The 27167-nt window shown below is 43.6% G+C and overlaps 1 protein-coding gene across 1 annotated transcript in view; it reads left to right on the top strand.

Moving 5' to 3' along the window:
- Nucleotides 1-2080: 2080 nt before the first annotated feature.
- LOC145417574 (uncharacterized) overlaps nt 2081-27167 on the top strand; it is a 59314-nt gene continuing 34227 nt past the window's right edge. Inside the window, exons 1-3 of the mRNA XM_080286280.1 lie at nt 2081-2087; nt 11700-12457; nt 22603-22810. Coding sequence (XP_080142406.1) covers nt 2081-2087; nt 11700-12457; nt 22603-22810 — 973 coding nt within the window. The remainder of the gene's footprint in view (nt 2088-11699; nt 12458-22602; nt 22811-27167) is intronic.

The following is a 27167-nucleotide window of genomic DNA, read 5'->3' as shown; positions in this document are numbered from 1 at the left end:
CTATGGAAGCACGAAACACGAGAGAGAGAGAGAGAGAGAGAGAGAGAGAGAGAGAAGCATATCCCTGCGAAGAAAAAAAATCGCTATAAACAAGTGTCCCGTGAAAAAGTTGCCTCATGTAATATCGTGCTTTAAAAAGTGCGCCATTTAAAAGTACTGCGTGTAAAACCTACCCCCGTGAAAGAAATACCCCGTATAAAACCTACCCCGTGAAAAAAATACCCCGTGTAAAACCTGTCCCTGTGAAAGAGATACTAAACCTACCCCAGTGAAAGAAGTACCCCGTGTAAAACCTACCCCTGTTAAAGAAGTACCCCGTGTTCGTAAAACCTACCCCTGTTAAAGAAATACCCCGTGTAAAACCTACCCCTGTGAAAGAAGTACCCCGTGTAAAACCTACCCCTGTGAAAGAAATATCTCGTGTAAAACCGACCCCGCGTGAAAAAGTGACCCCCTGCAGAAAATATCCAGGATGGTAAAGAAAAGAAGGAAGCGTGGTGGTGGGAAAAAATGCAGGGTGGAATTTAAAGGTGTGTGTGTGGCGACCAGGTGAGGCGCTGCAGATATCACACGGGGAGGTGGCCAGGTAGAGAGAGAGAGAGAGACGTAAAAGAGAAGGCAGAGAAAAATAAAGCGAATTGGGTTAAAGAAAGTTTACCTTGGAAAGAAATAAAAAAGAGACAAAGGAAAGGAACCACATGAGAGAGAGACAGACAGACAGACACAGATTAGAGAAGACAGACAGATAAGCCAGTGAAAGAAAGAGTTGGGTTAAAGAAAGACCTAGGAAAGGAAAAAATGAACAAATGAAATGAGAGAGAGAGAGAGAGAATAAGAACAGTGAACAAAAAAACGTTTAGGAAAGAAAAAGAATGAGAAACCCAAGTAAGAGAGAGAGAGAGAGAATAAGAACTGTGAAAAAAAAAAGTTTAGGTAAGGAAAAAGAATAATAAACCCAAACAAGGTGGGAAAAAAGAAACTGCATAAAACTTGCTTGTAGAAAGAACAAGGGAGGAAGAATTCTTGTTAAAAAGTGAACGTCTTGGAGGAGGACACAAGAACGAAAAAGAATTGTTAGAAAAAAAATATTGTCTGGGGATTTATTTATTTATTTTTTTATTTATTTTTTTTTCTTAGGGATGTGAAAATGTTGGCCTAATAAATGGTCTTGTCTGCTTAGTCGTGATGATGATGATGGTGATGAATATGATCCTGGAAATTAGTATTCTTGATGATGGTGGTGATATGATGATGATCCTGCATTAGTACTCTCAGTGATTGATAATGATGATGATGGTCCTGCAGTTAGTACTCTTAATGATGATGATGATAGTCCTGGCAGTTAGTACCCTTATTGGTGATGATGATTATGGTTGTGGCTGTGGTACCCCTAACCCAGGGACATGAGGAGGCTTCGCAGTGGCAAGGCAAATCGTCTGTCGATGGCCAAAGGAAAATATTTAATTCATTAGCCGTCAATAAGGAGTTAAGGAATAATTATATGAAAAGTACAGACAAAGGAAATGGATGGATTGTTAAAACGTAAACTCTGGCGAAGCAAAAGTGATGATTTATTAATGAAGAAATATTAGTGAGATGGATATATTACATTATTACAAAGTGATTTTTTTGGCATTATCACCGAATTTAAACAATGTTAAAATGGAAATTAAGTGAAGAAAATGGTAACTTTCCCCATCCCATCCGACTCGACCCTTCCACTCCCTCCACTCCACCCTTAACCCCATCCATTCCGTACTCCATTTATTCCTCCTCCCTACCCCCACTCTTCCTTTCATTCCCACCTCAGTTTCCTCATATCTCATCTTGATTCCTCCCTTCCCACCCCACCTCACTCTTCCCCAGCACACCCCTCACCTCTGCAACACAACCAACTCTCACCCCTCACCAACACACCCCACCCTCACCCCCTAACCTCTCATCCTCCTCCACCTCACAGTACCCCCTACCCTTCCCATCCCCTCCTCCCCACCACACCCCCAATATTTACATTAATCACAAGATCCTGGCCAAGTATTTATAAAAGATCCTATGTAATATTCCGTTAAAATAAGTCGCCATGGCAGGTAAATGAATTCAGGCTTTTTATTTGCGTGTATTTTTCACTTTCACTCCTTCCTACGATGACGTCTGTTTTAGTTTATTCCTGGCATTTTCCGAGCTATTTTATTCATACTAGGAGAGATGTCTTTTGAACTAGGAGGGTTAGGTACAGTCACCATCACAGCATAAACACTAGACTCCTCGCTGAGCTAAGTAAAATCATCTGAAGTCAGCTAGGACAAGCAAGAAACAAACAAGAAACACGTCAGCGTACTGAAAGGGGTTAATATTCACTCTGGTTTGGTTGTGAAGAGTTTGGAAGCCATAAGAGTGACGATGAAGATAAACAAACACTCTTAAACAAAACTGCAGACTCTAGAAAGATTATAAATAAATAAATATGGTTGCCGGTATACTTGGCCCTGATTTATGTTTACTGTTTTATTATTGAGCAAGTATTGTGGGTCCTTCAAAGGGGTTTTTACGTCAGGGCAAATATTCTGGCTTTAGATATGGGCGGAAGGCGTCTTTAATGTTTACTTTATGAGCGGTGGCTGTGTGTGTGTGTGTGTGTTTGTGAGAACGTAAGTGTGTGTGTGTTTGTAAATACCTAATGTGTTCATGTTTCATTCATCTGTGTATACTACGTAAAAGTGCGTGTGTTTATGTTTATATGTATGCATGCATGTACGTATGAATATATCTACGTATGTAAATGTATATGCATGCATGCGTGTTGATAGAAAAAAATGTGTATTACATCAAGGAAAAAAGAGATGAGGTGAGAGGGGAGACGAGGGAATGGGGAGGGAGGGAGTGAGGAGAGAGGGGAGGGAAGAATGAGGAGACAGAGTAGTTGATGGAAGGGAGGGAAGGAAAAGAGGTCAGAAATTAGGGAGGGAACGGGTAAACAGAGGGGAGGATGGAGGTGACGGGGGAGGGAAGAGGAAACAGATGGTGAAGGAGAGAGGGAAGAAGTGATGGAGGAAGGAAGAGGGAAGGATGGAAGAGGGAGGGCGTCAGGAAGTGGAGGAGAAGGGGGTGATATCTGAGGGGAAGTTTATTGTGAGATGGGGAAGGGGATAGCCAAGAGGGGAGAGGATAAGTAACAGCTGGATGGGTAATAAGGGAGAGGGGGGATAGGGGAGTGGCGTTAGGAGAAGGGGGAAGTGAAAAGGAGAGGAAAGAACGGGGGGGGGGGGAGCAGGGAGAAAGAACTTGGGGAGGGGAAGGGAGGGAGTGATACTTCGGGGGGAGAAGAAGGGGGTTTACTGCCAGGGGGGACGGAGTAACAGCTGGTTGGGTGGAGGGGAAGGGAGGAAATGGGTAGGAGGAAAGGGAGGAGGGGAGTGGTGAAAAAGGGTGGCAGCCAGACAGGGGAGAAGAGGGAAGGATAGAGGTTTGAGATAGCAGAGGTGGAAGAGGGGAGAGGGGAGGGGTGGGGAGACGAGGTGACAATCAGAGGGGGGAAAGGAGAGGTGGAGAGGACTAGAGGGAGGGGAAAACCAGGGGAGGGAGAGGAAAAATGAGAGGAGAGGGAAGAAGAAGGGAGGGTTGGAGGGAGGTGAGATAGATGAGGAGTAAAGGGAGAGATGGAAGGGGAAGAAGGGAAGGGAAAAAATTTGTCGAGAAGGGAAAATGGTGGGAAGGGGAAGGACGAGGGGGAGAGAAGGTAAGGGACGAACCAGAGAAAAGGGGAGGGGAGGAAGGAAAGGGAAAGACAGGGAAATAAGAAAGGAGAGGGAAGGTGAGGTAGGAAATGAAGAAGGGGAAAAAAAGAAGAGGGAGAGATAGAAGAGGAAGAAGAAAGAGAGAAAGGAAGAAGGAAAAGGGGAGGGGAAACAGCTGGAAAGTAGGGGAGGGGAAGAGGTAGGGGTAGGGTGTGTGTTTATATACGAGCTGTCGTAAGGAGGGGGAGGGGGGGAGGCCTCTATGAAAATGTATGGAGGCAAGCGCTCTCTCTCTCTCTCTCTCTCTCTCTCTCTCTCTCTCTCTCTCTCTCATTTAGCGTTCTTTTCTCTCTCTTCCTTTCAGTACATTTGTCGCCAGTTTTCCTGTGAGAGGAGGGGGGAGGGTAGGAGGAGAGAGAGAGAGGCGGTAACAAACAGGCCAAACATCTTTTCCTTTACTTCCCTCTTATTCTCTTATACTTTATAGAAGCCTTAAGGGTGCTGCCTGTAAAATCATATGCGGGCCGTTTGAGAGAGAGAGAGGTGAGGGGAGATTGGAGAAAGGTTAAAAGAAAGACGAGAGAATATACAAAATTATATAAGAGACGTAGGTAAATAGATAAAACAGAGAGAGAGAGAGAGGTGGATGGGTGGTGTGTGATATGAGAGTGAGTGTGTGTGAAATGTGAGAGAGAGAGAGAGAGAGGTGGATGGGTGGTGTGTGATATGAGGGTGAGTGTGTGTGAAATGTGTGAGAGAGAGAGAGAGAGAGAGAGAGAGAGGTGGATGGGTGGTGTGTGATATGAGGGTGAGTGTGTGTGAAATGTGTGGATCTCATGCAGGGAGGATGGCTGTTGACTGACGCTGCAGGGCGGGTAAACACAGGCACGTGATGAGGAGAGGAAGAGAGGAAGTAGTGGACGAAGAAGGAAGGAAGGAAGAAGGAAATCAGGAGGAAGGAGAAGAAGGAAATATATTGGGAGGAGGGGGAGGAGAAGGAAGGAAAGGGAAAGAAGATTGTGAGAAAAATTATCGTTTAAGTCTTCATTGTTTACCTCACTTATGTCGTCATGTGTACTGTTATCTCTCCTTACATTTGTCTGTGTATACTTAGCTAGGCATTTACCTCCGAGGAGGAAGGCTAAAAGAGAACGCCCATCCTTATTTATCAAGTATTTATTCAGGGCTCACAGGCTTAGGAATGTACTAAATGTTAGGCTTACTGAAAAGAGGAGTTCCCCCATTCTCTCTCTCTCTCTCTCTCTCTCTCTGTAGTTTTCTTGTTAGTGTTATAATGTTGACATAATACCTAGTTAATGTTATCAGGTTTGTTGGTTGGCATTTATCGTGTCTGTTCTTGAGCGTATGTTGGAAAATACGTATAGAATATATATATATATATATATATATATATATATATATATATATATATATATATATATATATATATATATATATATATATTTAGCCATTACAACTTATTATTTTAGGCTTTAGCGGTGGTGAGAATTAATGAGTATTTAAGACGCCATCCAGAATAGTGTTTATGGAAAAAGAGATGAATAGAAAAGAGGAAGTGTGGGAGTGAGTAAATAGATAAGGGAGAGAAGGAGTAAGGAAAAGAGGGGAGGATCCTGAGGAAGAGGGATATAGAGAAGGGGAAGGGAGAGAACGAGGCGGGAAGGAAGTGGAAGAGAAGAGGAAGAGAATGGAGGAGGGGAAGAGGAAGAAAGGAGAGAGAGAAGGAAGGAGAGAATGGAGGAGGGGAGGGGGAAGAAAGGAGAGAGAGAAGGAAGGAGAGAATGGAGGAGGGGAGGAGGTAGAGAATGGAGAGAGGTGATTGGCTGGGAGGACCACCAATCACAGGACGTGTCTTATCAACCTCAGCCTCCCCGCTCACAAAAAAAGAGGAGAGAGAGAGAGAGAGAGAGAACTTTTAATAAACTTGAAATATTTGGATATTTTTCGTGATGGTTTAGCTCGGTTTCCCCTCTATATTTTTTCACACTTTCATTTTTTACAACCACACCCGTCCTCACACCTGTCATTTCCACACTGTATACCTGTCATTTTCACACTTACCTGTCATTTTCACACTTTACACCTGTCATTTTCACAATTAATATCTGTCATTTCCACACACCTGTCATTTTTACCTGTCATTTTCACACCTGTCTCAGCTTCTGTCTCTCATTTCCACCACTGTCATCCTGCATAAACAGAGTGTATAAGGGCTTGAAATATTAATAAAGTACCGTAGGCGATTATAGGAGAAATATGGAGTAAAAAAATTTTACATCAACATTATTTCCACTAATAATTGTTATGGAGCTACAGTTACTGATAACCTTATGGAGAAAATAGGCCAGCTGATGATTCTCCCATAACTCATCAGTAACGTTGGAGTGTTGGACCCACCATGTTTTTTTTTTCTAGTACTCAAAATTGCCCCCCAAAAAAAAAAAAAAAAAAAAAAAAAAAAAAAAATCGCCTCAAAGCTAGTATGTTAACTCCTGGAACACCCCATACCCATATCTGTCTATCTACCTGTATCTATCAGTCTATCTATCTACCTCTTAATGTAGCTAGATGGATAGATAGATAGGTATGGATAGATTAAAAGAGTCATCCATACCTCTCATCCCACACCTGTCATTTTACACCTGTCACCCCACACCTGCCTCGAGAGCGGAAGTTGTGGGAAAGTTTGAAAGTACAGGATGTCACACCGTCTCTCTCTCTCTCTCTCTCTCTCTCTCTCTCTCTGTGTCTGTCTGTCTTCTATCTGTTTCATCCTTATGTCTCCCCCTACACATTCCTCGCTCACTTCTCTCACACTTTCCCAATTCCGAGACTTTTTCTTCTTCCTCCCCTTCTCTCTTTCATCTCCTTCTCTCGCCTTTTTCTTTCTCTACTGTCTTACTCTGCTCATATCGCTCTCTCTCTCTCTCTCTCTCTCTCTCTCTCTCTCTCTCTCTCTCTCTCTCTCATTTTTCATGTCACACACCTTTCACCTCTTTTTACCTTTCATTAACTCTAATCCCCCCTCACTTTTCCCTCACATCACATCATGTCATCCCTGCCTCACCACACCCCTGCCTCACTTCCCCTGCTTTGCCTTGCCTCTGCCTAACATCTGCTTTATTTCACCTCATGTCTGCCTTACTTATACCCCTCTTGCTTTACTTTGTGCTGTTATTGCCTCACCATGTCTTACCTTGTGCCTGACCCTTCCTCATCTTTCCCTTGCTTATTTCGTGCCCCATCTCTGCCTTGCCTATTTCCTGCCTCATCTTACCACCTCGGTTTATTCCTAGTTATACCTCAACCAGCCTCACCCATTCTCAGCGTCGCCCCTGCCTAACTGCTACCTCACTTATTCCCTTGCCTCATCCTGTCTCGCCTTGCCTTATTTATTCCCAGCGTCATTCCTGCCTCACCCGTTCCACCATTACCCTCCCTTCATCATTCACCCTGCCTCACCCCTACGTCACTTACTCCCTGCCGTATCCCTGCCTCACCCAGCTGGCTTCTCCTCACTCCTCTTCATCCCTGCCTCACTTCATGCTGCCTCACTCCTACCCCACATATTCCCTGCCTCACCCCTGCCTCAATTATTCCCAGCCTTACGTCACCCTTGCCTCACCCTTCCTCACCCACATCTCACTTGTTCCAGCCCCACTCCACCCTGCCTCCCCCTTGCCTCACCCTATCTCACCCCTGCCTAACCTCACGCTCCTTCACCCTTGCCTCATCCCTACCTCACTTATTCCCAACCCCACCTCACCCTTCATCACCCTGCCTCACCCTTTCCTCACCGTGCCTCAGCCCTACCTCACTTATTCCTGCCTTAGCCTTACCTCACTTATTCCCTGCCTCACCTCGCCCTGCCTCGTCCCTACCTCACTACTTCCCTGCTTCACCTCACCTTGCCTCGTACCTACCTCACTTATTCCCTGCCTCACCTCACTCTACGTCGTCCCTACCTCACCTATTCCCTGCCTCACCTCATCCTGCATCGTCCTACCTCACCTCAACCTGTCTTATTGCTTGCCTCACCTCGCCCCGCCGCGTCCCTACCTCACTTATTCCCTGCCTCACCTCGCCCTGCCTGACCCCCTGCAAAACCTAGCCATAAATTTGCCTGACATCCACTTCCATGAATGTTCAGGCGAGCGAGTAGAAGGAGGAGAAAACGAGGAGGAGGAGGAGGAGAAAAGGTAGGGCAGCGAAGGGAAGACGAGGAGGAGGAGAAAAGGTAGGGCAGGAGAAAAGGGAGGAAACGTAGGGCAGCGAGGAGGAGGAAGAGGAGAAAAGGGAGAGAAGGAAGGGGAGCGAAGAGAAGGAAAGGAGGAGGAGGGAAGAAAATAGGAGATAAGGAGGAAGAGGAGGAGGGAAGAAAATAAGAGATATGGAGGAAGAGGAGGAGGAGTAAAAAGAAGGGAAAGAAGAATTGGAGAGGTTGGAAAGAGAGGAGGTGAGAGAGTATTGGGGAAAGAAATAGAGAAAAGAATTGGAGAAGAAAAAGAGGAGGAAGAGAAGGAAAGACACGAGAAGGTGATATGGTAAGAGGAAGGAGAAGGAAAGACAGGAGAAGGTGATATGGTAAGAGGAAGGAGAAGGTGGTGGAAGGAAAGACACGAGAAAGTGATATGGTAAGAGGAAGGAGAAGGAAAGACTGGGGAAGGTGATATGGTAAGAGGAAGGAGAAGGTGGTGGAAGGAAAGACACGAGAAAGTGATATGGTAAGAGGAAGGAGAAGGTGGTGGAAGGAAAGACACGAGAAGGTGATATGGTAAGAGGAAGGAGAAGGTGGTGGAAGGAAAGACAGGAGAAGGTGATATGGTAAGAGGAAGGAGAAGGTGGTGGAAGGAAAGAAGGAAGGAAGAAAAGAGGGACAAGAGGATTGTTATTCAGTATTAATGTGAATGACAGGAAAGGAAGAAGGGGAGGAAAAATATGACAGGAAAATGTTGATGCATTGACCATGGATGTTGTAGTAGAGGAGGAGGAGGAGGAGAAGTAGGAGGAGGAAACTTTGATAACATTGATCAGAAAGTGTAAGTTTTTTCAGTCACCCCATCCCAAACCCCCAAATGTTCAAGTTCCTCATAAAAATCATAAACTTTCTTGCACTGAAAAACGAGGATTAAAAAAAAAATCTTAACCAAACTCTTCATCTCTACCTAAGAAAGCTTTTAACAGCCAAACTGTGTACTGCATCCCAGAACCAACAGATGTAAAACCCATATAAAATAGCTCATTACACCTCCATATCTAAAGTTTTTATTATTTTTGTATGTATATATTTTTGCAGTTCAGCTAGGCAAAAAAAGAAAAAAAATCCAACTCTTAATCATACAATACCGGTAATTTCTATTTAGCGTTATTCTCCTGTTTTCAGTATGTATAGGTTGATAAATAAATAAATAGATAAATAAAATAAATAAGAGCTTCCAAACCATACATTACACCTAACAAATAAAAAAAAAATAGCAATTCTAATAAATCTAATTGTAAATATATCCAAGAAGCGAAATATTACAAACAATTTCTGAATCACAAACTGAATTCATTTATCAAGAGCTTCAACAATAAATCCAAATACATCTCCGAACCGTGCAGTCTGTTTTAGTATAATTATAAAAGTTCAAAAGTCGTTCAGAATACAGAGTCATTAAGTGAACGTCGTTAGTGGAGACTGGGAGGGGAAAGAATTGTGCATGAACAGAGAGAGAGAGAGAGAGAGAGAGTCAAACAACATGAGAAAAGTTAGTGTAAGAAAAAATAAAGTAGCTGGTTCCGTAAAATAGAGAGAGAGAGAGAGATTTAACCCCCTCCCTCACGTCATCTTCATCACAGTCAATCAGTTTTTGTGTGCGTACTTCTAATTAGCACACACACACACACACACACACACACACACACACACACACACACACACACACACACACACACACACACTAAACTGCATATTGTGTGCACGTAAACTTCTCCCACCAAGTTCCGACGGGCGCAGCACCACAGTAATTACACACACATGAACGCACATGCAGACACACACGCACACACCCACACACACCCACACATATCCAAACATTTACCTTTAGGAAACTAATATTGAACCTTACACACACACACACACACACACACACACACACACACACACACACACACACACTGCAGCCACAAAAAATGAAAATAATGAGACTGACGGACTCTCTCTCTCTCTCTCTCTCTCTCTCTCTCTCTCTCTCAGGTAATTAATCAAGGTGTGAGGGCAGCAGATGGAAAGAAGTACCTGAGGTTAATTACTTTTCCACAGGTAACTTTCGCACCTGAGAGCGAGAGAGAGAGAAAGAGTGATTATTAGAACTGGACTGATGAAAGTAATGGTGGTGAGGTAGTGGTGATAGTTGTAGTGATGGTACCTGAGGATGGTGGTAGTTGTGGTGGTTGGGATGGTATGGTAGTTACAGTGACCAATAGTGATAGGGTTGATGGTGGTAGGGTTGGTGGTGGTGGGGTTGATGAGGTAGTGGTGGTTGGGTTGGTGGTGGTAATGGTGGTAGTTGAAGACAGTGATAGTGGGATGAAGGACTGTTAGTTATAAAGCTATTCGGAAACGAGGAGACGTAAATGTTGATAGTTTCAGGGGAGAATGTTTGTAGTTGTGGTAGTAGTGGTAGTTGCCATAACAAACTAGAATATATGACTTACAGAAGAAACATCTCTCTCTCTCTCTCTCTCTCTCTCTCTCTCTCTCTCTCTCATTACAGTTTAATTTTTTCCATCTTCTCCCTGCCATACCCAGACGATTTTTTTTCCAGCCTGTAAAAAGTGTCTAGCTAAATAAGATGATGAAATAAGGAGTCTAGGAATGAAAAAAAAATCCTGAATGATATGATCGGTTGTATATCTGTTTATCTGTGTACTTTATGTCTGTATGTGTGTATGTATCTATATATCTATCTATTTCTATCTGTCTGTCTATTAACCTTATCAGTATAGAAGTGAAAAAAAAATCCTGAATGATATGATCGGTTGCATATCTGTCTATCTATGTATGTATGTATCTATCTATCTATCTATTTTTATCTGTCTGTTAACCTTATCACTGCCTGACACCCGCTGCAATATTGTAACGGCCTTTCAGTAAAAAAATAATGATGATAAAATATAATATGGGATTGTCATTGACTTTTGCAAATTCTGTTGATATTAACATTTGACTATGTGTATGTAATTTATATTCTGTGGTGTAGCGCTTAACCCTCTGAGGCAGTGTAGATAAAAATACGTGTGCACAGTGTTGGGAAGAGAGAGAGAGAGTGTGTGTGTGTGTGTGTGTGTGTGTGTACTTGAATATTCATGTGTGTGTGTTAGTGGAGGTATGTCAGAATTTGCTCCCCTACGATTATGTATGCGTGTGTGTGTGTGTGTGATATTATGTATTGATTTTTCGAATCGGTGTTTTTTTCATGCTCCTCTCTCTCTCTCTCTCTCTCTCTCTCTCTAATTTCATGCCAGTATATATCAAGTTAAAATATCAAATTCGATTACTGAGCGAAGGAAAAAGCATAGTAACACGTCCAGGAATAAAAGGGAAAAAAGGCCCCCCCCCACAAAAAAAAAAAAAAAAAAATCACGTCACAGGTTCCAGACATTAACTAGAATTTTTGAACGACCAGATTCTATTAAGAATTGTTATGACGTTTTCCTCTCATAAATCTTTGTTCTTTGCTGTACAAATTGTCGCTGTTTACTTATACTTTTTAGTTTTGTTCCCGTCTTCATGATTTTACTGATGACTTCCACACCCATTTATACTGATGCCAATGCCTAGCCATTTGTAGAGAGTTTTTATTTTTTTATCTTTGTTTTAGTTTTTTTTTTTTTCCGAGTTTTCCTTTTTACTGATAATTTACCTTTTTTCTGATATATATTTTTCTGCTTCCCGTGCAGGCGTGGCGGGTGGAACAGCACGGTTCATGGAGTACGTGCCACACGACACCCACCCACCCCAGCACGACGACCAGGACGACCACAGCAGCCACGACGCAGACATCAAGATCCCGGGACGACACTACCCAAAGTTACCCTACACCCTGCCAGACCCTCGCTTCCTGCCCTCCTACACCCACCCCACCCACCCACAGTCCCCCTCCACAAGCGACACCCACGACCACGACTACCATCAGTCCTCTAGTAGTTCCAGTAGTGACCACAACTACCACCGTCAGTCTAGTAGTACCAGTGACGATTATAACTACCACCGTCGGGATAGTGACTACAACTATCGCCAACCAGCATCCAGCACTAGCCACAACGACAACTACCACAATCCAGGCGATCACGACTACCACCACTTCAACCACAATTACGACTACACGGACGAGAAGGACGATGACAGGGCCGTTTGGAGAGATGGAGGGGGCGGTGAAAACGACCCTCTCAGACCCGACGACGACTACGACAGCGAGAGGCGGGGACCAGAGGGAAACGACAGGACCCGAGACGACCCCTCAGGCACCCAGAGTCGCCACCTGTCGTCCCCTCAGAGCGACACAACGGGGGCGACAGGTGTTTTAGGGACCCCACAGGACTTGGAGGTGCAGGGGTCAAGTCCACGTTTCGACAGGTCCCAGCCAAGGAGCGTGAGGGTACAGGCGGGCAAGACGGCCACGCTGGTGTGTCGCGTCATCAACATTGGAGATAAGTCGGTGAGCGAGATTTTGTGAGATTTTATATTGTTTTGTAATTAGCTGTACTACAGTATTGAGTCAAATGTTGAAGAATGGAAGATTTCGTAATGTTTTGTAATTATTTGTACTACTGTATTGAACCAGATGTGGAAGAATGTATGTAAGATTGGATTGATGGTGACGATAAATGTAATCTGTGAAGCTGGGGTAGAATGGTGATGATGATGATGATGTAACTCGGGATACCGGTGCTTTGTTACATGTTGGTGGTGGTGATAATGATGATATATACTTTGTCTCTTCTTTAATGTGTGTGTGTGTGTGTGTGTGTAGCTAAAAAAAACATTGAGAGGGAGAGAGAGAGAGAGAGCACAGATTAAACCAGAAAAGATTGAATCCCAACTTTGATCAAGAGGACCTAATTCCCAAGGCGTCTTAAAGAACCCTGCCTAAGAAGAGCCGAAGGAGTTTTAATCTGGCTAAGGTGAATGCCATTTGGTCCATTGCTACGAGGACTGGAGGTGGGCAGAGGTAATGAGGGGGAGGATGGACAGATTGGCGGGAAATGAGAGGTGAAATGACGGTGTGGGGGGGTTGGTGGTGAGAGAGGGCGGTGGTGGGAAGTTGAGAGAGAGAGAGAGGTCTAAATATTGAATGAGCTATTAGACGAGAGAGAGAGAGAGAGAGGTCTAAATGTAGATTGAGCTATTAGATATATGTGAGAGAGAGAGAGAGAGATCAATTTACGAGTTGTCAGGTAGATAGATAGATAAAATAGATACCTAAATAGATGGAGATTATATGAATGGGCTGTATATGCATCAGTGTACACACCACACACCAGCGCACGCAGAGAACGGTAGATAGCCTGATAGATAAAGAGAGGAGTTGTGTGTGTGTGTTGTGTTTAACAGGTGCGTCAGTATACAGACCACACGCAGAAATGCATACAGGTACGTAAATTGATAGTGTGATTGATTGATTGACTGATTAATTGGTTGATTGCATGAGTGATAGGCAGATAAACAGAAAGAGAGGAGAGAGAAGAGAAAAGAGCGAGGAAGAGATAATTAGATCAGCAGTGTTAATGGCTATCATCGCGATCTTGATGATAATGATGGTGATGGTACTTGTGAGGATGGTAGCGATGATGGTGATGGTAAATAAATAATGAGATATGAAAAACAAGGACAGTAAAAGCTGGATTGGAAATAATAGCCAGAATCCAGTGAAAATCCACTTCTATTTCCTATCCACTTTTTATTGGACAAAACAGAAGCTTGTGTTAACTTCGCAGCGCTTCTGATTTTGTTGTTGCTGTTGTTTGTGGTTTGTTGTTTTTGTTTACAAGTTGTGGCGTATTTGAGTGAGAGGATTGGAGGGAATGGAGGTAGGGAGAGGAGGAAATGGATTGTGGGGAAAGAAGAAAGAGGAGAGGAATAGTAGTGAGGAGGGAAGAAGAGGAGAAGATTTAGGAAGAGAAAAGAAGGGAAGAGGATGAGGGAGAGGAAGGAAAAGGATAAATAGGAAGAGGAGGGGGAAGAGGGAGGAAGGATATTAGGGGAAGAAGAGGAGGAGGAGGAGGATGAAGGAAGAAACAGGGGAGAATAAAAGGAGGAAGAAGATAGAGGGGAAAGTAAGGAAGAAAATGGAGGGAAAGGGATGCGAAGGAGAGGAAGGAATGAAGAGGGTGGAGGAGGACGAAAGGAAGAGGGAGGGGGATGGAAGGTAATAAAAGAGGGAAAATATGAGAAAGGAGGGAGGAGGGGAGAATGACGATGGAGGTGAGAGGGTAAAAAAGTAGGAGGGAAGAAAAAAATGAGGAATGTGCGAAGGGAAGGAATGAGGGTGGGACGCGGGAAAAAGGAAACATGGAAGAAAGGGAAGGGGGCTGGAAAAATAAGTAAATAAAGAATAAGGCCTAGAATAAGAAAACTGATAATATGATAAAGAAGGCCAGTATTACCAAGGGAGTGCAAGATGGTCTCCACACAGGTTCAGGACACTCATTTTTCTGTGTTTTTTGCCTTGATGATTAATGAACATACAAGAACATACGATACCAAAGTGAGGATGTTTGTATGGTTTGACACTTGATCCTGTGAATACATTGAAAGGCCTAAATAGAAAAAAAGAAAGAAGGAATAGGAAAGGGAATCTGGGAATAATGACTCAAGTTACTATTTTGCCAAGTTTAAAGTGAATGGGCTTAAATAAAGGAATGACACTAAGCTGAAAAATGAAAGAGTGCAAGAAAAAGAAGAGAGAAACTAATGGATGCAGTAGGTCTCACACTATGTTGTGGAGACCAAAAAATTCATAAGAGAGAAAGAAGGAAAGGAAGAGCAGGTGAGAAAAATGGGAGAGAAGAGAAAGAGGCAATAAAAGGGATCAAGGAGGAAGATAAATGTGCGGGGGAGGAAGATGGGAGGTGTAGGAGAAGGAGAAAGATTTTATTTAAAGGGGAGAAAGGAAGAAGTGTTGGGAAAGAAGGAGGAAGAGAAGGGAAGAGTTGGTGAAGAAGAAGACGGAAGAGAATGTGTTGTTGGAGAGAGAGGGGGAGAGTTAGGGTGCGTGGCATGTCATTGTGGGTGGTCTACCGAATCTCAAGGGGGGGACCTCAGGTGGGAAGAAGGAGAGGGGTAGAGGGGGGAAATAAGTGGGAATGGGAGGAGACACTAAAATGAGTTAAGTAGATATAGACACTAAAACAGAAAGAACTGTTTATTGTATATTAAAAAGTGTGGTGGAGGGGGAAGAGGGAAGGGGGAGATAAGAAAGAGGAGTGGGTAAAAGAAAGGGACACTAAAATATTTATAAATGCTGACACTAAATCCGAAGAGTATTGTCTTGCCCAACGTGGTTTTGCCTTTCTGGATAATAAGGATGTGGTAGGTAGGAGCGTCCAGCATCCACTCACCCATTATAATGCTTCCTTCTGGTGATCTACACTGAGTACTTAGCTATATGGTGTCATGTACTCCAGGAAACCAGTTGCTGTGTTCGCTGGTAGTCGTATAGTGATAGTTAATGGAAGTCTGCTGGCCTAGTGGTCGAAATCGCTCTAACTGTACATGGCCAGTAGGAGTGAAATATGACTCATCACCCAGCGTACAGGGTGGCTGCTAATTCCGTATGGCAGGAGAAATAGTTGAACAGTCTCCGTCTTGGAAGACTTACACTGGCAATTTGTCCACTACATTTCCGTCTTTACTTAGCATTGCAGTAGAGTCGATATGAGTATTGTGAATTGATACCGCTGAAAAGCCTTGAAGGAACAGAGGGAAGCTGGGAAAATGAGTAGGATGAAAGGAATGGAAGGAATGGTTATCAGAAGATCTCAGGGGGTTTTCACGTGTGCTGAATAGTTTATACACATTATTACTCGTCTGTTGCTGTTGCCTCCACCCCCCTCGGCGAGAGTCTGCAAATTATTATACGATTTCCGCTTCCACTCACACCTAGAGATATTTCTGGACCTGTTAATATAAAGCAGGTGTGTTCGCTTACATACGGGCCCAGGCGTTCGTGTCCAGTTTGTTTTTGATGTTTCAGTTGGGCACCTTTGCAGCAGGGTTATGATCTGCCTTTCCCACTGGTGTCTGTGTTGTCATATTACCAGACTCAGAGCCCCCACCCCCTCCTCCTCATCCTCTGTTTCATTTTGGTGCAGCTGTCTTGCTCCTTGGGAAACAGGTTTGTGACGACGACTTGAGGACGACACATTAAAATTCACTTCTCGTATATCCAGTACTTCCCCGGAGGCCTTGGTGTGAGCTGGTTTTGGTTAGTGGTCCTCGTTACATATATCTTCTGTGTTGTCAGTTGTAAGTTTTCTGTAGATGGTTCATAGGGATTTGACTGCTGCTGAAAGGCCTGGTGACTGGGATACAAGTAAGTGTTGGAGGAAGATTTACCTTAGAGAGTTATGGATAATTTGTTGATGAAGAAGACTTATCACTGTGCCCCGCGAAACCAGGTGGAGAAGCACAAAATTGAGTCGAGGAAAGAATAAAAGACAATATGGCGTAGAGAAAGGTGTGTTGAAGTAAACTAAAGGTAGGAAGGGAGCGGCTGGAGGTAGGGGAGGAGGAAATGAGGCACGAAGGGAGAAAAGAATTGGTGTTATGTGCAGGTGAGGTGAATATTGCGGTGTTCACAAAGCACCACCTGTTCTTGTATTGCTCGCTAAGACTGAGACAAAGGAGAGGAAGACCAAGCAGTATGTGAGGAGGAGCCATATAGGAAACAAGGCACGGTATTGTCGCCATCTTTGGAAGCTGTCACCTCGTCTTTACCAGTTTGTTTCTTCATATGACACGTTGATAATCTCTTGTATGTGTGGATGAAAAGTCTGTCAATGTAAGAGAGAGAGAGAGGGGTGAGGAGGGGACAGAGGTTTTAAGTACCGGTACCTGTTTGATTGTAGGGAAAAGCAGGTGACAAGGTATTCTCTCCATTCATATCCTCATACTATTCCCTGCAACACCCAGGATCAGACTCACGACCCCAATGCTCTATCCACTGCACTGGGGAAGAAAAAGAAATAGAGTGTAAATCCTAAATCCCTAGGGTGGGATTATGTACTGCAGTGGGATAAAGATTAGAGTTAGCGTGTGTACTGTGAGATTTGAGAGAGAGAGAGAGAGAGGATTAGTAGAAAGGAAAGGGTGGGTTAAGGAGGGAGAAAGCGATCAGTAAATACTGTCATTGACAAGAAAACCCGTGTGTGTGTGTGTGTGTGAGAGAGAGAGAGAGAGAGGTGAGCCAGAGTAAACAGAGTAAGATGTTGGTCAATTGTGGTCCTTAGGTTTTTTGTGGCCCCCCGATAATGGTCTCTCTCTCTCTCTCTCTCTCTCTCTCTCTCTCTCTCTCTCTCTCTCATACTCCATCTCCTCTGTGTCATATCTTTCTGTTCTCACTTTTTTACTCTCACTTGTCTCTCTCACATCCCTATTCTGTAACATTCTTTTTTCACTTCACGTCATCATTTTTTTTTTTTCTTCTCTCTTTAACTCCTCTCTTTCACTCTTCGTCTGCCATTGTCACTCCTCACTCACTCTCTTCTGTCACTCACTTTTTCACCTCTTTACTCTCCTCATTCATTATTGCTGATGTCACCATTCTCTCTCTCTCTCTCTCTCTCTCTCTCTCTCTCTCTCTCTCTCTCTCTCACACACACACACACACACACACACACACACACACACACACACACACACACCATTGATGTTTTAAGGATGAGAGTTCAAGGAGTAACTACGGTAATTTCTCCTCGCTGCATTCATTGTGTACGTTCCTGTCTGTGTGCGTGCCTTCGTATGTGTGTGTGTGTGTGTGTGTTCAGGGTACGCTGTAGGCAAGATCGTAACACACCAAACAATTCTGACGTCCTAATTGTAATCCATCAGGGGTGAAAGTAAAATAATGAGGTTCTTGTGACGAGAAATTAACACCATTTTCTGTCGTGATATCTTGCTATTCCCTTTCTAGTCTGATGATACATAAAATTTAGCCTATTTTCGTAACTCTTCGTCCTAGGGAAGGTAGTAAATGGTACAAGTATTAGAGGATGCGATAGTGTGTTGAATGTAGTCACTATCAAATTGTTGGTAGAGGTAATTGCACACACTAAAGGTCGGAACGTGGGGATCGGGGCAATCTTAGCCAATGCCATTTTAAAATCTTGATCAATTCCGTAAAGAATGTTTTGAGAGAAACGTGTGAAACAGAATCATATTTCATGTATTTTTGTGTACATTTTGTCATATCACTTACTAAATAACTGATTGAGAGTTTTGGCAGTTTAAATATTAAGTTGCTGAAAGCACCGAAAAGAAGAATAAAACACAAAATCGTAAACTCGCTCGAATATAGTCTACATTATCCCGATTTTTTTTTTCCCCCCCATTTTCACACTACTATAGATTTTGACCAGATTATTATTGGGTCCCCGCTTGTTTCGCTTGCTTTGATCTTCATTAATTTTAATAGCATACTTAGAAACAGCGTTATCATGTGGAATTACGTTTGAGGTGACTCCGATCCTCACGTTGCTGTCTGTAAGGGGAACGATTTCACCTCGTAACCAACTACCCAAGACTCAGAAACAATGCCAACAACAGCAGTAAATCCAATATTAGTACCATGAAGGCTGTGTACAATATCGGTGCACAAAACAGCGTGGGATGAGGTCAAAGGCATGTGTTGGGGGAGGGGGAAGGGGGCGTGTTTGGCAGCAGTGGATGCGTTTACTGGGTTATACTGTACATTGATTTTATATTAGAAGGTTACAGATCGATTTTACCCTTGTTTTTTGTAATGGAGATAATGAACAGATAAATAAGTACGGGATTGAGAATTAAGCCTTCATAAACTGCCAAATATGAAGTATAATGGCCGTCATGTTCCAGTATTGGTAATAATGGCCACAACAGCAGCACAACGAGGCTGGTTTGTTTGTAGAATTGTGGGTGTAGTTTTAATAACCCGTTCCCTTAAGCCCAGCTTTCTTCCTGCGTCTCGCCCACCAAATCTGAGGCAGCGTGAGTGGCAGATATGTACAGTACAGTAGGTTAGCATTACATTTGACTGCTTTTCTTTATGCTGGGTTTTACTTTGTATATAATTCCTGTGTCTCTACTTAATAAATCGTATCCCCGCCTCCCTCTCTCTCTCTCTCTCTCTCTCTCTCTCTCTCTCTCTCTCTCTCTCTCTCTCTCTCTCTCTCTCTCTCTCTCCATACCCATCTCAGTCACCCTCACACCCTCTTTCTCCACCCATCCCTCTTTCCCCTGTCCACTCCCCTTTCCTCCCCCCTCCCCCACCTCGCTTCAGCACCCTCTCTTTCTCCATCCCCACCCCACCCTCTCCCTCTCTGTCCATCCCCATCTTCACCTTCTCACTCGCAAGTCAGTCACTTTCACCATTTCCCACTAACCCTCTCCCCTCCCTCATTTTCACTGTCATCTCCCATGTCCCCCTCCCTCCTGTCCCCTCCTCCTCCTCTTGCATGACCCCCCTCCTCTCCTCTCGCCCTCCTCTTCCCCCACCTCAACCACATTCTCTCTTCCTCCACTTCCCTCCCCTCCCCCTCTCTCCCCTCCCCCCACACTCACTAAGTACTGCTAATGCCCCTCCCGTCAAATGTCACCCAAACACGCCTTTCAGTGAGAGAGAGAGAGAGAGAGGAACACGATATAAAACAGATATATAATTATGTAAAAGAAAAGTAAAGTTGCAACAAAGTATAATAATAACTAAGATGTAAATATAAAAAAATAACATAAACAGTAAATAATGAACAATAATAGATGTTTGAATGTTGAATCAGTGAGTTATAATGTTGTCTTAATGTGTTTGTTTTTTATGTACCTGTGTGTGTGTTTAATGTGTTTGTTTTTTATGTACCTGTGTTTGGTTGTTTTTATGTACATTCATCAACCTATCCATACTGATCTCATTTATCCATATCCATCCTCTCATCTACGTATATCCACATCTTTATTTATCCACCCACGTTTTCCTTTACTACAGTGTATTATAATTGTTTGTGTATGTTATCTATCTTTCCACATCTGTTTATCTGTCAGCATTCATCCTTTTATATGTGTATTCAATGTTCCCATGTTTGTCTGTCTGTGTACATCTATCTCTGTTTATCTATCAGTTATCAGTGCTCTCTCTCTCTCTCTCTCTCTCTCTCCCCCATCCATCCATCCATATTTATCTCCTTGTATCCATCCACCTGTCAGTACATACCAGCATTTCTCACCATCCACCAACCTATCCACATCCATTTCGTCTTTCAAATAGTCTATCCACTCATTGCTGCCAACACTATCCACATCCACAAACCTGTCATTACATACCTGCCTTTTTCTCCATCCACCTACCTATCCACATCCACCCCTTCACCCACCTATCCGCTCACTGCTGTCAAACATTATCCACATCCACGAACCTGTCAAGATATACTGACACTTTCCTTTCCACCTGCCTATCCACATCCGCTCCATCACTCACCTATCCACTCATTGCTCTCTAATACTACCCACATCCACAGACCTATCCAGTATTGTGACCCTGACCTTTGCCCTCGACCCATGACCTCTCTGATCGCAATAATAGCCGTAAAAATAGTTGGTTCATTTTTGTGAGGGAATTAAAGGTCTCTTCATAACGGATGCAAATGCCGTACGTATGGCATTGTTGGATCGTGATTTTTGTATATTTAATATTTTTGTTAAATTGACCTCATTGCTCTGCCCACATGTAGTAATGGGTGTAAGGTGTATGATTATGATTATTACTATGATTATGTGATAATAATCTATATTATAATGATCCGATTTCTGTATGTTTGTTACCGTAACACTGCAAAAACGGCGCATGTAGCGTAAATTTTTGTTATTGCAAGGTACTGTTATGATGCTCTAACTTGAAGAATAAAACAATATTCAGTCAATCAGGCCACGGATTCCCGAGTTATGACTCATTTCCGAAGATAGTAAGTGACGATTACTCGCAAAAGGCGGCCTTTTGCGAGTAATAATAATAATAATAATAGATAGATAGATAGACAGCACGGTTGTAGTAGCAGTTGTAATAATAATAATAATAATAATTAAAAATAATAATAGTAATAATAATCATCATCATCATCATCATCCGGACCTCCTTTCTCTACGTATAGGGCAGGGTGAGGAGTAGCAGCGCCTAGGCAGCCCGAGTTTGCCCAGTCCAATGGGCCACGCTTCCATTCACTCATCATTCAAGCCCCCGGAAACCTGACTCTATCTGATACGCCAAAATCATTCACCACGTTCTGTAGCATCTCGTAAACGTATCCGATAGAGTCAATCCGGACGCTGTCACGATATAATGGGGCGCCTAATCCCTGATTATTCACTTCTCACAACATTCATCCAGCCAGCTCGATCTTTTCTCAGTCCCCAGGCCTCACCGACTTCCATACCTCTCTTCCTCACACACTCATCAACCATATCCCTCCACCGTCTCCTTGTTGTTTTTATTGGAAAAAAGATGAAACGATTAATGCTATACAGTATATAAATCAGAGACCGTTACAAGGAAGAACATGTACATTGGAACAAGGTATTACCAAATTTTTGCGCCTGGCGGTTTAGTGGGTAATTATTGCGCTCCAGTCGGATTGAGCCGGTGAAGGTTTATATCCAAGGGGTGGTTGGGGTTGATTGCTCATGTAATGGCACTCAGGGATGAGTGAGACTGGTCACTCACTTCTTAAATGTCGGGACCAACTGCCTAGCCCCGGGCTTTACGCTCCTCATGGGGCAATGTAGGATTGGATGATGATGATGATGGATTGAACAAGGTAATAGGTAATTCTCAGTATTGATGGTTGGATAAATACTTATTCAGAATTAATGTATAAAGAACAATATGTATATCAAAGAAAGGTTTATATAGGCCGAGCGTAAATAGAATGAAGTTTAAAAAAAATAGATACCCTAGACAGATAGATATAAAGTTATGAAAGAAGTACCAGGAGTGGAGAACGGTTTGTAAGAATTCCACTTGACTGGCTACAAGACACAAAGAACTGAAGTTATGCGTAGAACGGTAGTTATTGAACGAAAGTTATACTCTGAACAAAGTTAAAAACAAGAGTTAAATGTGCACAGCCTTTTGAGGAAGATTTAGGCCTTGGGGAGAGGAAGATTAAGACGGAGACGAAGAGTTAAGGGGAGTGTGTGAAGGAATTTGGTGTGTCGTGGGGTGAGGGGGTTGTCACTGAGTAGGAACAGGAATGCATACAGGTTATATTATTGTTATCCCTTATATGAAAAGGCTTGGGTAGTAGATATAGTGAGAGGCAGGGAGGTAGATAGATAACTTCGTATATAAATTAAGAGATAGATACACATAAGATAAAGAAGGTGGAAAAGATAAGGAATAATGAGAAGGAATAGAGAAGTAAAAAGGAAGGAGATGGGAAAGGAGAATGAATGAAAGGGAAGACGCAGAGTCCATGTATTATTCAACCCACCAAACATCCGTAAGTCTGTCCACTCACCTATCCGTCCGTCCCCAGGTGTCGTGGATGCGTCAGGCGGACCTGCTCATCCACCAGACATCCTTTAATTAATCCACTCATCCACCCGTCCGTCCGTCCCCAGGTGTCGTGGATGCGTCAGGAGGACCTGCACATCCTGACGGTGGGCAAGTACAAGTACAGCACGGACGCACGTGTCAGTGTGGAGCACGTGAATGAGGAGTGGCGGCTGAGGATCAAGGGCGTGAAGGAGGAGGACGCAGGCATGTACGAGTGTCAGCTGTCCACCAAGCCCATCCTCAGCTTTATCGTCAGTCTGGATGTTGTAGGTGAGTTGTGTGTGTGTGTGTGTGTGTGTGTGTGTGTGTGTGTGTGTGTGTGTATGTGTGTGTGTGTGTGTGTGTGTGTGTGACGTCATGTGATTTATTTTCCTATAATCAAACGACGATTTTGTTTTGTATCGAAAATAATAGACGATAAAATAGAGGGAACTTTATTTTCTATATTGCCAGAGTCAGCCGTGGGTTCTTTTCGCTTTATATTGAAAAAATGTGTAAAAGTAAAATGTGATGACGAAATCCGGACAGAGAGAGAGAGAGAGAGAGAGAATGCGTGTTAGTTAAAGCCAGGCAAAAAGCAAATAATGTTTTACCAATATTCCTGTTCAGTCATTCCAGCATTCCAGGAAGCAGGAATGGTGCAAAAAATGTGAAAAAGTGTGTGTGTGTGTGTTTGGGAGGAAAACTGTACTCTATATTTCATTTTATGTGTGTGTGTGTGTGTGTGTGAGAGAGAGAGAGAGAGGAAAACTGTACTCTATATTTCATTTTGTGTGTGTGTGTGTGTGTGTGTGTGTGTGTGCGCGAGGAAATTTGTACGCTATGTTTCATTTTGTGTGTATGTGTGTGTGTGTGTGTGTTTGTAATTAAAGCAGTACAGTAGATTTAATTTGTTTTTTTCTGTAGGATGTGTGAGTGATTGTGTTTACCTGGCTGTGTGTTTGGTGTGAATAATATTTGTACAGAATATTTTTAAGCGACAATACGTGCTGTTGTCCACTACTTTGCCAGGTATTTCGATTTTAAAAATTTACAACTGCAGTGATTTTGCAGCCGAGATGTGGAATATTTAGTTTCCCTGCCGTATATAGCGCACCCTTGTGGTTTCTAACACACACACACACACACACACACACACACACACACACACACACACACATTAAGCATGGTCAGTGTGATGAAATATTATCGGTGCGAGATACCAAGACGTGTTGCTGGGAGAGAGCTTGCCTTCCCCTCTCGTACCCTTCTCATCACTAGCTTCCCTTCTCCTCTCTGCTTTTTTTTTCTTCCTTCTTTCCTCCTCTCCCACCTCCCTCTTCCCCCCCCCCTCCATTCCTTACTCCCCTTTTGTCTTATAGCAAACTGTCTCGAGAGGACAAATAGGTCTGCTGCTGTTTGCATTCCTATTGTACTCTTTGTATTGTTTTGTACTCCTTTCTCCTTCCCTTTCCCTCCCATAGTCCTTCTCGTCCCCTCCTTCTTTTACCTTTTTCCCTCCCCTCTCCTCACCTCTTTTCCTTTTTCCTTCCTTCCTCTTCCCTCCCTTTTCCTCCCTTCCTCCCGGGGTAAGTTATTGAAGAAGGAGGGAAAGGGGTGGAGGGAGAAAGGGTTTGGAGGAGGAGGAGGAGGACGAAGGGCTTTGGAGGAGGAGGACGGAGGCCTTTGTTGGACGGAGTGTTGGAGGGGGGAAAGGAGGATGTGAGAGGAAAGCAGAGGGGACGGAGAGAAAGAATAAAGTTGAGGACATGTGAAGGGATAGAAAATAAAGGGGATAGGGGATGACAGGGGGAGGACGATGGGGGTAAAGGGGACGAGTGGGTGGGGGTGTTAAGAGTTCAGTGACCCCTTTGATGTTACCACCCTCTGCCAGCGACACCACCATCACCAACACACTAGCAACAACACCGGCACAACAACACCAACACCAGGAACATGACCAACACTACCAGCACAGCACTGACATCACCAGCACGCAGCAGCCACACCCCTAGCACGCCAACAACAACAGCTACAGTAACAACAGTAGCTACAATAACAGTGAAATCAACAGTAACCACAACAACATTAGCAATACCAACAGCATCAGCAACTACAATAAAAACAACAACAACATCTGGTCAACAGCAAGAATATAACACGAATGCTGCAACAACAGACACAGCGCAACAACGGTACTAACAGAATCAACAGCAACAGCACTGAACCAAGTCAGTATCGTAAACCAACACACTGGGCCGTTTCCGTGTCAACACCCCATCAACACAGCCACTCCAATTACACCAACTATTTCACCAGGTACCACAGTTGCAGCACAAATAACAACAACAGCAGCAAACAGAATAACAATAAACTTACCACACTCCACCACAAAAAATCTCTCATCATGGAGGTCCTTTTCCCTGAGTTACAACACATCTGGGTAATAACAACAATATCCACACCATCCACAAAGCCGCCACGGTACACAAATTATATCTATTGGCGGTACTTTATATCTATTGGTTTAGGTACAGTACTTTGGCCAGAGTTATAACAATGTGAGGTAATAATAACTTTTAACTCAGTGTATTGGTTGTCCAGGCAGCTCGGTGGTCTAGTTAGTAAAGCCTCGTGAAACAGGAAGGTTATGTCTGTAGTACGTAATCGAAATGAAATGCTGTGTATTAATTGTATTCCCTTAACACCTTTAGTTGAGGATAGTTTTTATATTTCATTCTTGCTGTCACCAGACGTTTTCATTCACCTTAGGCAAGACCTCATATCTACACACACACACACACACACACACACACACACACACACACACACACACTGATTTTTGGCTTTCTCATCTTTTCCTGCCGATTAATTTCAGGCGGAATGAGAAGCGAGGAACCCTATTTTATTTTTCCTTAACCTAGCCAATCATTTGCCATAGTGTTAATCCAGTATGTAGCCAATAGACCAGCAAGAATCATTAGGTCTGTCCCTGTTTTTAGCCCATTTTTTACGCTTGTTTGTTGGTCATTTATACACACCTGTTACCATTCCCTCACACCTGTCCTGCTTCACTTCATTGTTTTCACCACAAGTTATAATTAAGTCTGCATATCCCACTCGTACCAGATCTTCCGCTTCGTCTTCCTCTTTTCCTACCTCTTTCTTCTCCTCTTCCTTTCATACACCCCCAACAATTTCCTACCGTTTCCTTCTCAGTATTGCTGTGAATCGTTCAAATGTAACACTGATATTGTGTTTACAGTATATTGTGTGACGAGACAATTTCAGACTGAATTGGACCCTCCTCCAGTTTCTTTGCTTCTTCCCGTCTCCTTCCTCCTCCTCCTCCTGCTTGCTTCCGCTCCTCCTCCTCCTCCTCCTCCTCCTCCTCTTGCCATGTTTCTCGTTCTTTTTGAGATGGAGTGGTGTGTCGTGGAGATTGTCACTGAGTAGGGGCAATATTTCCTGGAAGTACCTGTCATTGCCACCCCTTTACTGGATGCGACGTTAGGCTGTGAATTAGTAGATATTCTTTGGAAATTAAAAAAATAAGGTTTGTCTATTTTTCGGACTTTTTATTATTTTTACTTGTGTGTGTGTGTGTGTGTGTGTGTGTGTGAGAGAGAGAGAGAGAGAGAGAGAGAGAGAGAGCTACATCCCGTACGAAATGAGAGATAACGAAGCATTGTCCCTGCCAGCTTCCGTCCCCCCCCCCCCATACCACCACCACCACACCTACACAAACCTGTTAATGAAACGATATGGTAATTTGTCGAGTGTCTTGTACTGCGTTTGAAGACGAGCAGGACTGGTGTTTGGTTGGGGTGGATTGGTTGGTGGATAGGGGTGGTGATTGACTGGAGGATGGGGGTGGATTGGTTTGTGGGTAGGGTTGGATTGGTTGGTGGATAGGGGTGGATTGGTTGGTGAGTAAGGGTGGATTGGTAGGTGGATAGGGGTGGGTTGGTTAGTGCATAGGGGTGGATTGGTAGGTGGATAGGGGTGGATTGATAGGTGGATGGAGTGGGTAGTAGGTTGGGTAAATAGATGAATGAACATAATATGGATGGGTGGGTGGATGGATTAATGGGAGGAATGGATGGATCATTGGGTGGATGGATGAATCGCAGTTATCACCACTGTACCCACCTCATTATCACCATTCCCCTCCACCACCACCATCAGTTTCATCACAAGACCCATTTTGACCACTCCACCACCCATTCCATTAACGTCCTCCCCCCCTCTCTCTCTCTCTCTCTCTCTCTCTCTCTCTCACACACACACACACACACACACACACACACACACACACCTTCATTAGTCCAGCCGCAACTAGAGGGCGCTTAGCATTAAATAAAACCGTCTGGTATCGGCAGGAATAACCTTTAAAAAAAAAAAAAATTTGGTGGGTTAATCTTAGTATGCCCCAACGATTCTTCTTCATTAATCCCGTTTTCTATTAAAGGGGGTCACTGTGTTATTCTGGTGGCCGTGTACCCAAGACTCGCGGCCATAAGTGCGAGATGATGTATGCAAATGTGTGTGATTCCCGGGGCTGTCCCAATTAACGCTGCATTACTCCCTATTATGCAGCAGAATGTGATGGGGAAAGTGTGCGTTAATTGAGAGGGATTATTAAGGCAAA

Source organism: Coenobita brevimanus, chromosome 110 (assembly GCF_032717465.1).
Source record: "Coenobita brevimanus isolate Jiangsu-jjx chromosome 110, ASM3271746v2, whole genome shotgun sequence".
Lineage (NCBI taxonomy): Eukaryota > Metazoa > Arthropoda > Malacostraca > Decapoda > Coenobitidae > Coenobita > Coenobita brevimanus.
Note: the sequence above shows the minus strand (reverse complement) of the source record. Positions and strands in the feature narration are given on the sequence as shown.